The sequence below is a fragment of the Danio rerio genome, chromosome 19 (genome assembly GCF_049306965.1).
Source record: "Danio rerio strain Tuebingen ecotype United States chromosome 19, GRCz12tu, whole genome shotgun sequence".
Lineage (NCBI taxonomy): Eukaryota > Metazoa > Chordata > Actinopteri > Cypriniformes > Danionidae > Danio > Danio rerio.
In genome coordinates, this window is record NC_133194.1 from 50985001 (window position 1) to 51000000 (window position 15000).

Here is a 15000-nt window from a genome sequence, read left to right on the forward strand (position 1 = left end):
ACACACACACACACACACACACCTGGAGCTGTTTTAGGGTTTAATAATCCTTTTTAAAAAGCTAACTGTCAGAGAACATCTTCTTCTTCTTCTTCTTCATCTTCTTCTTCTTCTTCTTCTTCTTCTGCTGCTGCACTGGGAGGAATGTGTTTAGCCAATGTTTAGTTTGCTGCGAGTGAAAGATGTAAGGGGGAGCTAAGAAATAAAGCCCCGCCTCCTGTTCAATTGTGTATTAGTTGGAAAATATGACGTCAAGCAGAAGTAAAATCCATACAACTTCATAGAAGTGTTAATGGTTTTGTTGTTGTGTGTTTTTGTTTGTTTGTTTTCTTTTCTTATTTATGTTTTGTTTTTTGTTGTTTTATTGATATTTTTTTGTTTGGTTTCTTTTTGTGTTGTTTTTTTAGTTACTTAAGTTTTGTTTGTTTTGTTTTGCTTTTGTGTTGTGATCTTTGGTTTGGTTGTTTTTTATTTTATTAGGTTTTGTTTGTTTTGCATATTTTTGTTTGTTTTTTGTTTTGTATAGTGTTTTTTTTTTTGATTGGTTGTTTTTTGTGTTGTTCTTTATTTTGTTAAGTTTAGTTTGTTTGGTTTGTGTATTTTTTGTTTTTCCATTTTGTTTTTGTTTTGTTTTGTGTTATTTTTTTCAGTTTGGTTGTTTTTGTGTAGTTTGGTTAATTTATTAAATTTCGTTTGTTTTGCATATTTTTGTTCGTTTTGTTTTGTGTTTTTGTGTTTTGTTTTGCATACTTTTGTTTGTTTTGTTTTTGTTTTGTTTTTTTCCATTTTGTTTGTTTTGTTTTGCATAGTTTTTTTTTTGCTTTTTTGTTTGTTTTACATATTTTTGTTGGTTTTGTTTTGTGTTTTGTTTTGTGCTGTTTTTTTCCATTTTGTTAGTTTTGTTTTGCGTTGCTTTTTGTTTGGTTGTTTTTTGTATTGTTTTTTATTTCATGAAGTTTTGTTTGTTTTGAGTTTTTTTGTGTTTTGTGTTTTTTTCCATTTTGTTTGTTTTGAATTGTTTTTTTGTTTTTTGTTTTTTGGTTGTTTTTTTGTGCTGTTTTTTAATTTTATTAAGTTTTATTTGTTTTGTTTTACATAGTTTTGTTTGATTTGTGTTATTTTGTTTTTGTGTTGTTTTTTCCATTTTGTTTGTTTTCTTTTTTTACTGTTTTGTTTGTTGTGTTGTGTTTTTTTCATTTCGTTTGTTTTGTGTTTTTTTAAAGTTTTGTTTGTTTTTTGTTGTTTTTGTTTTGTTTTTCTGTTGTTTTTTTTAGTTTTTTGTTGGTTTTATTTCCATTTTGTTTATTGTTTTTGTTCGCTTTTTTCTTTAGTTTTTTTTTCCATTTTGTTTGTTTCATGCTGTGTTTTGTTTGTTTTTTGTGTTGTTTTTTATTTTATTAAATTTTGTTAGCTTTGTTTTGCATAGTTTTGTTTACTGTTTTTGTGTTATGTTATTTAGTTGTTGTTTTTTTGCGTATTTTATTTTGCATTGTTTTGTTTTGTGTGTTTTTTTTTTTTTTTTTTTACGTTGTTTTGTTTGGTTTTGATTTTTATTTTAGGGTCTGGTCGACTCTTTCATTCTGAGTTTCTTTAAAGCAGTGATATTGAGAGTGTTGGCTTGTGCTGTTGGATGTGCCAACACTGGATATTGTTGGTTTGTGTATGAGCGTCACATCTGTCTGTATGATGAAGCTGTCCATCATCAGTGGGGAGTTTGATTGACAGCTCTCAGCTCATCGGTCCTTGTTAATCATCTCTTAATCAGAGCAGCAGATTGATGGAGACACACACACACACACACACACACACACACACACACACACACACAGAGGTTACTCTCACATACAGCAGGAGATGGTGTTGATCCGGTCTGCATCATCAGTGTGTTCAGGAGCGTGTGACTGGCTCTTGCTTACTCAGATGCAGAACTCTGCTTTAACTCCTTCACTAATGTAGACCTTTCTCTTTCTCTCTCTCTCTCTCTCTCTTTGTGTGTGTGTAGCTCCGTCTCAGATCAGCGAGCTGCGGGTGGAGAAGGTGGAGCAGCGCAGTGTGACTCTGGTATGGAGGGAACCCGTGGTGTTTCCCAACAGCAGCCGCACAGAATACGAGATCAAATACTACGAGAAGGTACACTCACGTCCTCATCCTCTGCACTGAAATGTGTGTGTGTGTGTTTGTGTAGTCACACTGACACACACAGCCTGGAGCTCAGAGATCATTCAGTGTGTAAAACACGTCACGTCTGCTCAAACCCATTTCTCACAGACACACTGCAGTCAGATGAGCTCAGAACAAACACACACACGGCCTGACAGTCACTGCATCTTTTAAATCAATCAATCAATCAATCAATCAATCAATCAATCAATCAATCAATCAATTAGTAAATCAATCAATCAGTCTGTCAATCATTCAATCAATCAATCAATCAAATAATTGGTAAGTCAGTCATTCAATCAATCAACAAGTCAAACAGACAATAAAACAACCAGTCAAATGATTAGTCAACCAAACAATCAATCAATCAATCAATTAACCAGACAATCAATCATTAAATCAGCAAGTCAATCAGAAAATAAAACAACCAGTCAGTCAACTAGTAAATCAGACAATCAATCAAAAATCAACCAGTAATCAGACAATCAATAAATCAAGTCAATTATACAATCAATCAGTCAATAAATCAATAAGTCAATCAGACAATAAAATAAACAGTCAAACAATTAACAAGTTAATTAATCAATCAATTAATAAGACAATCAATCAATCAATAAATCAAACAAACAATGAAACAATCAATCAATCAGATTCATTCCGCTTAGTCCCTTTATTCATCAGGGGTCGCCACCGCGGAATGAACTGTCAACTATTCCAGCATATGTTTTACACAGCGGAAGCCCTTCTAGCTGTAACCCAGTACTGGGAAAACACTCATTCACACTCATACACTATGGCCTGTTTACTTGATCAATTCCCCTATAGCGCATGTGTTTGAACTGAAACCGGAGCACCCGGAGGAAACCCACACCAACACGGGGAGAACATGCAAACTCCACACCAACACCAACTGACCCAGCCGAGACTCAAACCAGAGACAGTCTTGCTGTGAGGCCACAGTGCTACCCACTGAGCTAAATGAGTCCAGCAAGGGGTCTGACAGTCGTGTTTGCTTGTTTTCCCGCAGGACCAGAAGGATCAGAGTTACTCCACGGTGAAGACGGCCTCCACCAGGATCAGTGTGAATAACCTGAAGCCCAGCACCACCTATGTGTTCCTGATCCGCACCTGCTCCAGTCCGGCTCCGTCTGCTCTGTCCTCCTCTCCGCTGTCTTCATCATCATCATCATCGTCCTCATCGTCTTCAGCATCTCCAGCTTCTCCATCCTCCTCCTCCAGTCCGCCAGTTTCTCCTCCACCGCTGGATTATGGAGCTTTCAGTGCACCGCTGGAGCTGCAGACGCTTGGGGAACGTGAGTGTGTGTGTGTGTGTGTGTTAATGTGTTTGTGAGTGACCGTGTGTAAGTGTGTGGTTGAATGTGTGTGTGTGTGCATGTCGCTTGCTGTCTTGACTAATAGAGGAGCACACGTCCATAATGAATGAGCACAGCCCACTGCCACTCCTCTATCAGCTCTGCTGCTGTGTGTGTGCGCGCGCCTGTACATGCATGCATGCTTGTCTATGTGCATTTGTGTGTGCATGAGTGTTTGTGTGTGCATATGTGTGTTTGTGTGTGTATATGTGTGATAGTGTGGGCATGTGTTTGTATGTGTGTGTCCTTGTCTATGCGTACTTGTACATGTATGTGTGTGCGCGAGTGCATGTGTGTGTGCCCTTGTGGGTCCTTGCTTGTGTATGTGTGCCTGTACATGCATGTGTGTTTGTGTGTATGCATGCATGTGTTTGTCTGCCTGCACGTGCGTGTGTGTACTGTATGTGTATGTGTGCTTGTGTGTGCATTTGTGTGTGTGTGCGCTTGTCTGTCTGTGTGTGTGTGTGTGTGGGTGTGTGTTTGCATGCACATGTATGCAAGTGTGTTTGTGTGCTTGTGTGTGCATGTGCGTGTGTGTGCATGGTTGTGTATGTGTGTATGCATGCATGCATGCATGTGTGTGTGTGTCTGTATTTGTGCTTGTGCATGCATGTGTGTTTGTGTGCTTTGTGTGTGTGCTTGTGCTTGCTTGTGTGTCTGTGTGCATGTGTGTGTTTGTGTGTGTTTCTCTTTGTGTGTGTGTGTGTGTGTGTGTGTGCGCACACAGTAGTGCTTTCATGTGTTTGTGAAACTAATTACCTTGTGTGTGTGTGATTGTGTGTGTGTGTATGTGTGTGTGATTGTGTGTGTGTGTGTGTGTGCGTGCGTGCGTGCGCGTGCGTGTGTGTGTGCGTGCAGTGGCTCTGGCCTCCAGTGAACAGTCTCCAGTGGTGATCATCATCGTGGTGTCTCTGGCCGCTCTCATCATGCTGCTCACACTCGGGGTGGGACTGCTCATCTGGAGAAGGTAAAACACACACTCTCTGCACAAACACACACTCTTCATCTGACAGATCAGACATCATCCGTGTTTTACTGGGGATGAACACACAGAAAAGTGGGAGAAACCAAAAGAGGGAAGTGTGTTTGAAGAGGGATTTTTCCAGGAGTGTTTACATATCTCTGAGCTGCCATTGGTCGTTGCCGGTGGTGTAATTAATGGGTGTGGCTCTAAAGCTCAATAGGTGTGGCTCTATAGCTCAATTGGTGTGGCTCTGAAGCTCAATGGGTGTGGCTCTGAAGCTCAATGGGTGTGGCTCTGAAGCTCAATGGGTGTGGCTCTGAGGCTCAATGGGTGTGGCTCTGAAGCTCAATGGGTGTGGCTCTGAAGCTCAATGGGTGTGGCTCTAAAGCTCAATGGGTGTGGCTCTGAAGCTCAATGGGTGTGGCTCTGAAGCTCAATGGGTGTGGCTCTGAAGCTCAATGGGTGTGGCTCTGAAGCTCAATGGGTGTGGCTCTGAAGCTCAATGGGTGTGGCTCTGAAGCTCAATGGGTGTGGCTCTGAAGCTCAATGGGTGTGGCTCTAAAGCTCAATGGGTGTGGCTCTGAAGCTCAATGGGTGTGGCTCCAGAACTGTTGTCAGGTTTTGATCAGTTTCAGATGTTCAGCAGGTAAAGCAGTAACAGAGCAGAGATTGTGCAGTGATGCAGACACTGATGCTGTTACTCTGGTGTAGTGCAGTAAAGCCGCTGTTGTAAACTGCTGTGTGTGTGTGTGTGTGTGTGTGTGTGTGTGTGTGTATTATAATGCTTCAGTATATCCTCATGTCTGTGATCAGATGATGTCTGAGCTGATGTTGTTGTGCTTTATCTGTTATGGAGAGAGAATAACACACAGTTCAGCTCAGTGGAGGATCTGTCAGAGTGTGTTTTAAGTGCTGAATATGAGCGAGCGCAGGGCTGATCAACTGACGAGATTCGCAAACGGCCGACTGACACACACACACACACACACACACACACACACACACAGGTCTCCTCATCATGTAGAGCTGGTGTTGGTGCCACTGTCAAATCAGCTAATAACAGCAGTGTGTTTCTCAGAGATGCTGACAGTGTGTGTGTGTGTGTGTGTGTGTGTGTGTGTGTGTGTGTGTGTGTGTGTGTGTGTGTGTGTGTGTGTGTGTGTGTGTGTGTGTGTGTGTGTGTGTGTGTGTGTGTGTGTGTGTGTGTGTGTGTGTGTGTGTGTGTGTGTGTGTGTGTGTGGAGCAGAGCTGTGGACAGATGTGTGTTTGCTGCTGTTTGTTGTAGCTGTGTGTCTGTCGCTCCTCTTCTTCTTCCTTTGTTTCTCCCTCATTCCCTCACCCTCCTCTTCCTCTTCTTCTTATCCTCCTCCTCCTCCTCTTCCTTTCCCCTCTGCTTTTCTTTTGACTCTTTTTCTCCCTCACCCACTCCTCATCCTCTTTCTTTTTCTCCTTCTTCTCCTCTTCCTCCTCTCCTTCCTCTTCTTGTCCACCTCTTCCTCCTCCTCTTTTCTTTCTCTTCCTCCCTCCTCCTACTCTTCCACCTCTTCCTACTCCTCCACTTCCTTCTATCCCTCCTTCTCTTCTTCCTCTTCATATTCCTCTTCTTCATCCTCTTCTTCTCTTTTGATCTATTTTCTCCCTCATTCACTCCTTCCTCCTCCTCTTCCTCTTTCTTGTCCACCTCTTCCTCCTACTCTTCCTTATCCCTCCTCTTCTTCTTCCTCTTCATAGTCCTTCTCTTTCTTTTCCTGATCCCTCTTCTTTTTTACTTGTCTTCTCCCTCATCCACTACTCCTCTTCTTCCTCCTTTTCCTTATCCCTCTTCTTCTTCTTCCTCATTATATTCCTCCTCCTCTTCCTTTTCCTTTCCCCCCTTCTTATCTACTTCTTTTCTCCCTTATTCACTCCTCCTCCTCCTCCTCCTCCTCTTCCTCATGTTTTCTCCATCTCTATTGTCTCCATCACAGTAGTTCTGCTGGTCAGGTCGGTCTGTCTGTCTGTCTGTCTGTCTGTCTGTCTGTCTGTCTGTCTGTGTGTGTGTGTGTGTGTGTGTGTGTGTGTGTGTGTGTGTGTGTGTGTGTGTGTGTGTGTGTGTATCAGCTGAATCTGCTCATTGATGTGGCGTGATGTCCAGGGCTGTGCATCAGCTCTTCAGTTTAATCCGATCAGCCTTTTCTTTTCTCCTAAAGCCGCTCTGTAAGATCAGAGTTTAACGCTGCTCTTTCACCACAGCGGATGATTGACAGCTCAGCGGGGGGTTCAGGAGGAAGACAGGGTGGAGGATCAGGACTCTGAGCTCAGCAGATGAGAAAGAGTTCATCTAAACACACCTCATCATTCAGTTCCTTAGTTTAGTAGATGTTTGTGTTCAGAGTGACTGATTACAGACGTGTGTGTGTATGGGGTCAGTGTGTGTTAGTGATGGTGATCTCTGTGTTCAGCAGTGTCCTCACTCAAACACTGCAGACTCTATTTACAGCTGCATTAGCTTCTGTTTTTATCTTCAAACTGCTTGAGCCCTAGCAGACACACACACACACACACACACACACACACACACACACACACACACACACACACACACACACACACACACACACATCATGCATACACTGCACACACAACACATACAGTGCATCCAGAAAATGTTGATAGCACTTGACTTTTTCCTCATGTGTTTATGTTATGGCCTTATTTTAAAATGGATTAAACTGATTGATTTCCTCAACATTCTACACACAATCCCCCATAATGACAATGTGGACAAAGAGTTTGTAATTATTTTGGAATAAGGCTATAACATAAACAAATGTGGAAAAACTGAAACGCTATCTATACTTTCCAGATGCACACATAACACACACACACACACACACACACACACACATCATGCATACACCAAAAACACACACTAAAATGGACACACACTCTGACAAAATGATAAATGCTTAGATGCACACATCACGCACCAAACACACACACACACACACACACACACACACACACACACACACACACACACACACACAGACATTCACACACATGCACATGCCAAACACGCACAAACACCGACATTCAAACACACACACACACACACACACACACACACACAGAAATATGTTTTGTGTAAGTATTTTCCCTCTTAAACAGGGAAAACAATTAACCAGAATTGTCCAAAACATTTTCAGTGTCTCTCTTCTGAGTGCGTCTCCAGCCTGCTGTGTGTGTGTGTGTGCGTGCGTGCGTGCATGTGCATGCATATGCATGTATGTAAGTGTGTGGGCATGCTTGCATGTGTATTTGTGCATGTGTGTGCATATGTGTGTAAGGCTGTCTGTGTGTTTGTGTGTGTGAGAGAGAATGTGTCCGAGTGTAAGAATCTGTGTGTGTTTCCTCTAATCCCTCCTGCAGTGCGTGTCTTTCCTCAGTGTCTCCGTGTCACATTAATCCACAGCATCGTCCAAATGCCATCAGATCCTCCAGCGTCCTGATTCTGCTCTGTCTGCCGCTGGAAGTGTGTGTGTGTGTGTGTGTGTGTGTGTGTGTGTGTGTGTCTGTTTGTCAGAGCCGCTTTACTGCAGAAAATCCGCACACAAACATTTACACACACTCTCACCTTCAAACCTCATGCCTGCCTTACAAGAAAGATGAAAAGTGAACAGTCGGACTCTTAAAGGGACGGTTCACCCCAACATCTTCACTCTGTAATTGTGTTGTCGCTTTATTATTGCTTCATACAATCCCAGACATGGGAGTCATGCTGGCTCAGTGGTTAGCACTGTGCCCTCACAGCAAGAAAGTCCCTGGTTTGAGTCCTGGATGGGTCAGTTGGTGTTTCTGTGTGGAGTTTGCATGTTCTCCTAGTGTTGGTGGGTTTTCTCCGGGTGCTCCCGTTTCCTCCACAGCCCAAACACATGCGCTATAGGGGAATTGATCAACAGGCCGTAGTGTTTGAGTGTGTGTGTGAATGAGTGTGTATGGGTGTTTCCCAGTACTAGGTTGTGGTTGCAAGGGCATCCGCTGTGTAAAACATATGCTGGAATAGTTGGCAGTTCATTCTGTGGCGACCCCTGATGAATAAAGGGACTAAGCTTAAGAAAATGTTGTAATGAATATATAATAATAATAGTATTTTGTTTGTCCATTTGTTTGTTTACCTAATGTAAAGCAGTTTAGAAATTAAAAATATAGAAGTACAGATATATAAATAAACAAATACAAAACTTGGTGACAAACATGACACAATTCTTCTTTTTATTATTAATTTTGAATTAATGTTAAATCTCATGTCTTCAGTTTTCCCTTTATTGAAACAGTCATATTTTAGGATGACAGCTTGTTTATTAGAGAATGAACAGATTCTTTAAACATTATTATCATTATTATTATTTTAGTAGTAGCAGTACATAAATAATAAAGAAATATTGTCAGCTTCACTTGAAGGCACGTGCAGTATTGATGTAAGCGAGTGGAGTCAGTGGTGCTGTGGTGTAGACGGCGCTGCAGACGTGTTCATAAACAACTCTAATATAAGCCGTCATGTTAACTGCTGTTGTGTCATTTGTACAGCCAGTGTGCAGAGATGTGCTGAAATGTCATTTTCTTTCAAGTTTCTAATAAAAAAAAACCTTGTCCAATGTTTTTCATGTACATTTATTTATTTATTTATATTTATTTGTTTATTCATGTGCTTATTTATATTTTTTGTATTCATTCATTTTATTTATTTATTTATTTATTTATTTATTTATTTGTATTTATTTATTTGTTCATTTATTTGTTAATTTATATTTATGCATTTATTTGTTTATTCATTTATTTCTATTTATAAATTTATTTATTTATTCATGTATTTATATTTAAGTATTTATTTATTTATTTATTTATTCATATATTTATTCATTCATTTATTTATATTTACGTATATGTTTGTTTATTCACTGATTTATTTATTCATATTTATGTATATATTTATTTATATATGTATCTATTTATTTATTAATAAATTTATTTATTTTTATTTATTTATTTATTATTTATATTTATTTGTTTATTTATTTATTTATATTTATGTATTTATTTATTTATTCATTTATTCATTTATTGATATTTATTCATTTATTTATTTATTCATTTGTTTATTTATATTTATGTATTTATTTATCAATTCATTTATTTATTTATATTTTTGTATTTATTTATTAATGTATTTATATTTATGTATTTATTTATTAATTCATTTATTTATTTATATTTTTGTATTTATTTATTTATTAATGTATATATTTATATTTATGTATTTATTGTTTTGTTTATTTATTTATATTTAAGGATTTATTGATTTATTTATTGATTTATTTATATATTTATGTATTTATTTATTTATATTTATTTATTTATTTATTTAGTTAGTTTTATTTAAATTTATGTATTTATTTGTTCTTTTATTCATTATTTATATTTATTAATTTATTCATTATATATAATTATCTATTTATTCATTTATTTTGTGTCACCTCTTATTGAAATTTGAAGTTATTATTGAACTTAATTGTAATGTCTTTATCTGTGGTGATCTTGTTGTGAGATGTTTTTAATGACACACTTAATGAGTGTTTGTTGTGTGTTTGTTCTCCTCACAGACAGTGTGGATACAGTAAAGCCAGTCAGGAGGGAGATGAGGAGCTCTACTTCCAGTGTGAGTGTTTATACACACACACACACACACACACACACACACGCACACACACAAACAGAGAGAGAGAGAGAAAGACACACGCAGACATAGACAAAAACAGATACATGAATAAAGACACATGCACAGATAGGTACACACACTGAAATAGACACACACACATAGTCAGACAGAAAGCATCCTTAAACCTTTGAGAAGTGGGGACATCAGCAGGTAACCACCTCCTGTAAAAACCTGTCATATCCGCACACACACACACGCACGCACGCACGCACGCATGCATTTACATTCCAGATCAATGGGACATTTGTGAAGGTGGTAATGGATCCTCCTGTCACGAACTGAGGCTTAAGAAGCAGAGAAAGGGGAAAACAGAGAGTGAGAGAGAGAGAGAGTGATGTAGTGTGATAAAGAGAGATTAGGAGTGTGTAACAAGGCAGTGCATTAGTGTGTGAGTCCATGAACGTGTGTTTAGCGCAGCCAGACTAATGCTCAGGCCATCAGATAGACACGAAGGAGATCTGAACACACACTAATCCTGCACACACTCCTCAGGGGGAGAGCCAGCATTACAATGCAGTACACTGTTCATTGTGGTTAGCACTGTGGCCTCACAGCAAAAAGGTCACAGGTTCGAGTCCCGGCTGGGTCAGTTGACGTTCCTGTGTGGAGTTTGCATGTTCTCCCTGTGTTGGCGTGGGTTTCCTCTATAGTCCACACACATGCGCTATACAGTAGGGGAATTGATGAGCTAAACTGGCCGTAGTGTATGAGTGTGTGTGAGAATGAGTGCATATGGGTGTTTCCCTGTACTGGGTTGCAGCTGGAAAGGCATCCGCTGTGTAAAACATATGCTGGAATGGTTGGCGGTTCATTCCACTGTGGCGACCTCTGATGAATAAGCCAAAGGAAAATAAACGAATTTACAAGTCGTATATATTGAGAATGTGAGTGTGTATGGGTGTGTGAATAAAAATTAAATGCTGGTGATTTTGTGTTGTTTCTTTCTTCTAAAGGTGTTTAATTCTTGCCGTTGTGCGATGAATGCGCTCTGCATGCTGGTTTGCTGTTGTAGTGTCATTGATTTCTCATTTAATTGCTCCGCATATTGCGTTGTTTACGTGTCAGTCATCCGTCCTGTTATCGTCTAAACGTCAGCGTGCAGTGTCAGAGTAAATATGAAGGGCTGTTTTATTTGTAGCTGCTGCATGTTTTATTTAAACTCATGTGCACACTTCTGCTTTCAGTTGCAGGTGCTTTGATCATAACCTCGGGGATGCATTTATTAAAGCTACTAACGCTGAGTTGGTTTGATAGATTCAATGTTGGTGTAATTATTTACAAAGCAGCTAATTACTGTAAAATTTGTATTTTTATTTATTGTGTTAGGATTAAACAACTTGAGATGTTTCGTCTCGTTTTTAAAGGGGGCCCACAATGTCACATAACCAGGTAAACTTCGCCGTGACGTCATCGACTTTCGCTTTAAGATTTAAAGGGCTAGCATTGCACCAGACCCCCGTAAGTGGTGTCGTTTGAAAGTGTAGAATCTATATTTATGCACATATGCATCACTTTGGTTTTTATCCTACTGTACAAAAGTTATTTACACTTAAATACACAGTATTTTGGAGACCCGAGCTGGGTATTAAACATTGGTTCATTTTCATATTTTTTCATATGACACATGTACAAGTTGTAGCTCAAATGAAAGCTCTTGCCGGTGCTCATACGGTTCTAGCATTATTTTTACTGAATTATATTCACATATCAAACAGTTGCCGAATGAATCGTGGTGTTTCCATGGCGCAGAAGTGAACACAATACATTTATGATCAATAAGCAGCCCCAGATAGCACAGACAGCTCTCATCTCTTACCTTATGCTGTGCGCTTCAGGGCCATTCTCCTCTGTTTTTGAGGTGATGTGCATAAGTAATCCTTTTATATGTCTGATGATGTTCAAACACAGTGAATTATGTTTGATCAAACAAAAGAATAGTGAAATATGTAAACAATGATCGCTCCCTGTGGCTTATACAGCACCTCTCATCAGTTGGAATACAATAACTTCTGCATAGATTATGGTGGAGACGTTTTTTTTTTCCTATGATTACAGACATGTGCAGGAACCACCAACATTAATTACAGCACGCTAGACCACACACAACCTAAAAGACACACTTGTACATCTGAGTTTATAAAAAAAAAATACAAAAAGCGGCTCTTTTAGGTGTTTATTATAACACAGACAACATATACAGATATTTTAAACACTTCCAATAGTGTTTTAAGAAAATTCAAAGGGTTTTTTCTAAAATGATACCAAATTTTTGCATTTACACCTCTGCATGTGGATTTGGGAAGCTTTTAAATTTGGGTAGGCAAAATCCAGGCGGAAAATCCCAAAATAGCAGCAGAGTTTAACTGGATAATAAAGGGTGTCCGCGGGGTCTTAAAGTCTTAAATCTTAAAATCTAAATTAAGAAAAAATTTAAAATTAAGAAACAATCTTAAATTTATCAAAAAAAAAGTCTTTAAAATCTTAAAAGTCTTAACACTTTTCTTTCTCTACTAATTTCTTCTTTCACTACTGTGAATTGTATAACGATTAAAGCACCTGCAGGAAGGTGAAGAGTTTAGCAAGACAGTTTTCATGACAAGCAGTTAAAGCAGCAGACGCTATGTGTGTGCGCGTGTGCATGTGCATGTGTGTGTGCGCGTGCTTGCGTGCGTGTGTGCAAGTGTGCGTGCGTGTGTGTGTGTGCGCGTGCGTGTCTGTGTGCGTGTGCGTGCGTGCGTGCATGGGTGCGCGTGTGTGTGTGTGTGTGTGTGTGTGTGTGTGTGTGTGTGTGTGTGCGCGTGTGTGTGTGCGTGTCAGTAGTTTTTGTAGTGTAAAAATGGCACACAAATATAATTGCGTCTCCAAATTGACCCAAAGGATAACCCTTGTACCCTAAATGTGTTCCTTTATCAAACATGAAAACAGAAAATGATTGATGTAATGCTGAGCTCAGTCTGGGAAAAAAACACCAGACATCAAGATCAAAAAAAAGTGTACATGATGCAGGGCTCCTTTTTGAGCATAAAGGCGTCATGAGGGTTAACCCAAACTCTGATGCCGCATTTCTGAAAGCGTCAGTGTCTGAATGTGTCTGTCAGATGAATGCAAACACTAAAGGACGTGAAAGTGTTGCACACGAGAGTAAAGCAAGCTGCACATGAGAGTTAAAAACAGCCCATTCCTGTGAAAGAGCCTTCGATCCTGCGCTGGCTGCCTCATGATGGAGCGCGCCACCTTTAATTTGCTCTGTAATTGTGTTCTTAAGTATGTGTGTATGTATGTGAGCTGCGGATCAATAAGCTGTTATGAGAGTGTGAAGTTGAAGCTCTCGTCTGCTGCGGGTCGATGTTGACTTGTAAGCACATTTCAGAGTCGGGCTGCAGATGAAGCGTGACGTAACGCAGAGAAGGAGAGAAGCACACCTGCTCTTCTATACACTCTACTGTATGCGGCCTGCATCATTCATTCATTCATTCATTTTCCTTCGGCTTAATCCGTTATTTATCAGGGGTCGCCACAGTAGAATGAACCGCCAACTATTTCAGCAAATGTTTTACAAACACAATTTCACGGCAATTTGTAACTTTTTGATTTAGTGGCTAATTCGTACTAATTCGTACAGTTGAGTACGATTTGCTCATTCCCAAATGACGGTTGGGTTTAGGGGTGGGGTTAGGTGCCACACCTCCTTTTTAAAATCGTACAATTTTGTACGACTAAACTTGTACAAATTCGTACGAATTAGCCACTAAACTGGCAAAACATAAAGTACTTACGTTTTCTCGTGAGATCAGGCTGGTTTTACACAGCGGAAAGAGTCTAAAATAGGTCTATTAAGAGTTTGAGGTGACGCAGTGGCGCAGTAGGTAGTGCTGTCGCCTCACAGCAAGAAGGTCTCTGGTTCGAGCCCCGGCTGGGTCAGTTGGCATTTCTGTGTGTAGTTTGCATGTTCTCCCTGCGTTCGCATGGGTTTCCTCCGGTTTCCCCCACAGTCCAAACACATGCACTATAGGGGAATTGGGTTGGCTAAATTGGCCGTAGTGTATTAGTGTGAATGAGTGTGTATGGATGTTTCCCAGTGATGGGTTGCAGCTGGAAGGGCATCCGCTGCGTAAAACATATGCTGGATAAGTTGGCGGTTCATTCCGCTGTGGCAACCCCTGATGAATAAAGGGACTCAGCTGAAAAAATGAATGAGAGTGTGAGATATTTTCAAGACAGGGCATTATTTTTGCGATCTAGGCGCAGAGTCTAAAGTTCATGTCACAAAAGCATTAAGGATGTGTCGGAATACACATAAACACAAACTCACTCACACTCATATAAACACACATACACACACACAAACAAATAAACGCACACAAATTGTATAAACTCAATCACACACAACAACAAAAACACAAACATACACACATTAACAAACACATAAGAACACACACACACAATTACCATCATACCGACATAAACACAAATGCACTCATACATACATAAACACACACATTAGCACACATATTAATAACACAGACAAACATAAATAAACACACACATACTGAGCATAACCTGCATTAGGCCAGTCAGAGTCTCGTCTCTCATTCCCTGTAAGAGTCAGTTGCGTCGCTCCATGGTGCGTTTGCTATTTACATGGCGGAGTTTGTAAGAGGAAAAACTGAACACTTTATTATTGAGAAAACAGTTCAACAGAGCATCTGCAGCAGGCCCGGCTCCACGGGGGGGCCAGGGTGGGT

At 39.8% G+C, this 15000-nt stretch overlaps 1 protein-coding gene across 2 annotated transcripts in view; it reads left to right on the forward strand.

Moving 5' to 3' along the window:
* Window positions 1-15000, forward strand: part of LOC100329589 (ephrin type-A receptor 7) — a 185960-nt gene that overhangs the window by 149909 nt on the left and 21051 nt on the right. For both annotated transcript variants that reach the window (XR_012395279.1, XM_073931951.1), the window contains exons 6-9: window positions 2003-2130; window positions 3188-3473; window positions 4392-4500; window positions 10140-10195. Coding sequence is in view for 1 of the 2 variants with exons in the window: in XM_073931951.1 (XP_073788052.1) it covers window positions 2003-2130; window positions 3188-3473; window positions 4392-4500; window positions 10140-10195 (579 nt within the window). In the remaining variant the exon portion in view is untranslated. The remainder of the gene's footprint in view (window positions 1-2002; window positions 2131-3187; window positions 3474-4391; window positions 4501-10139; window positions 10196-15000) is intronic.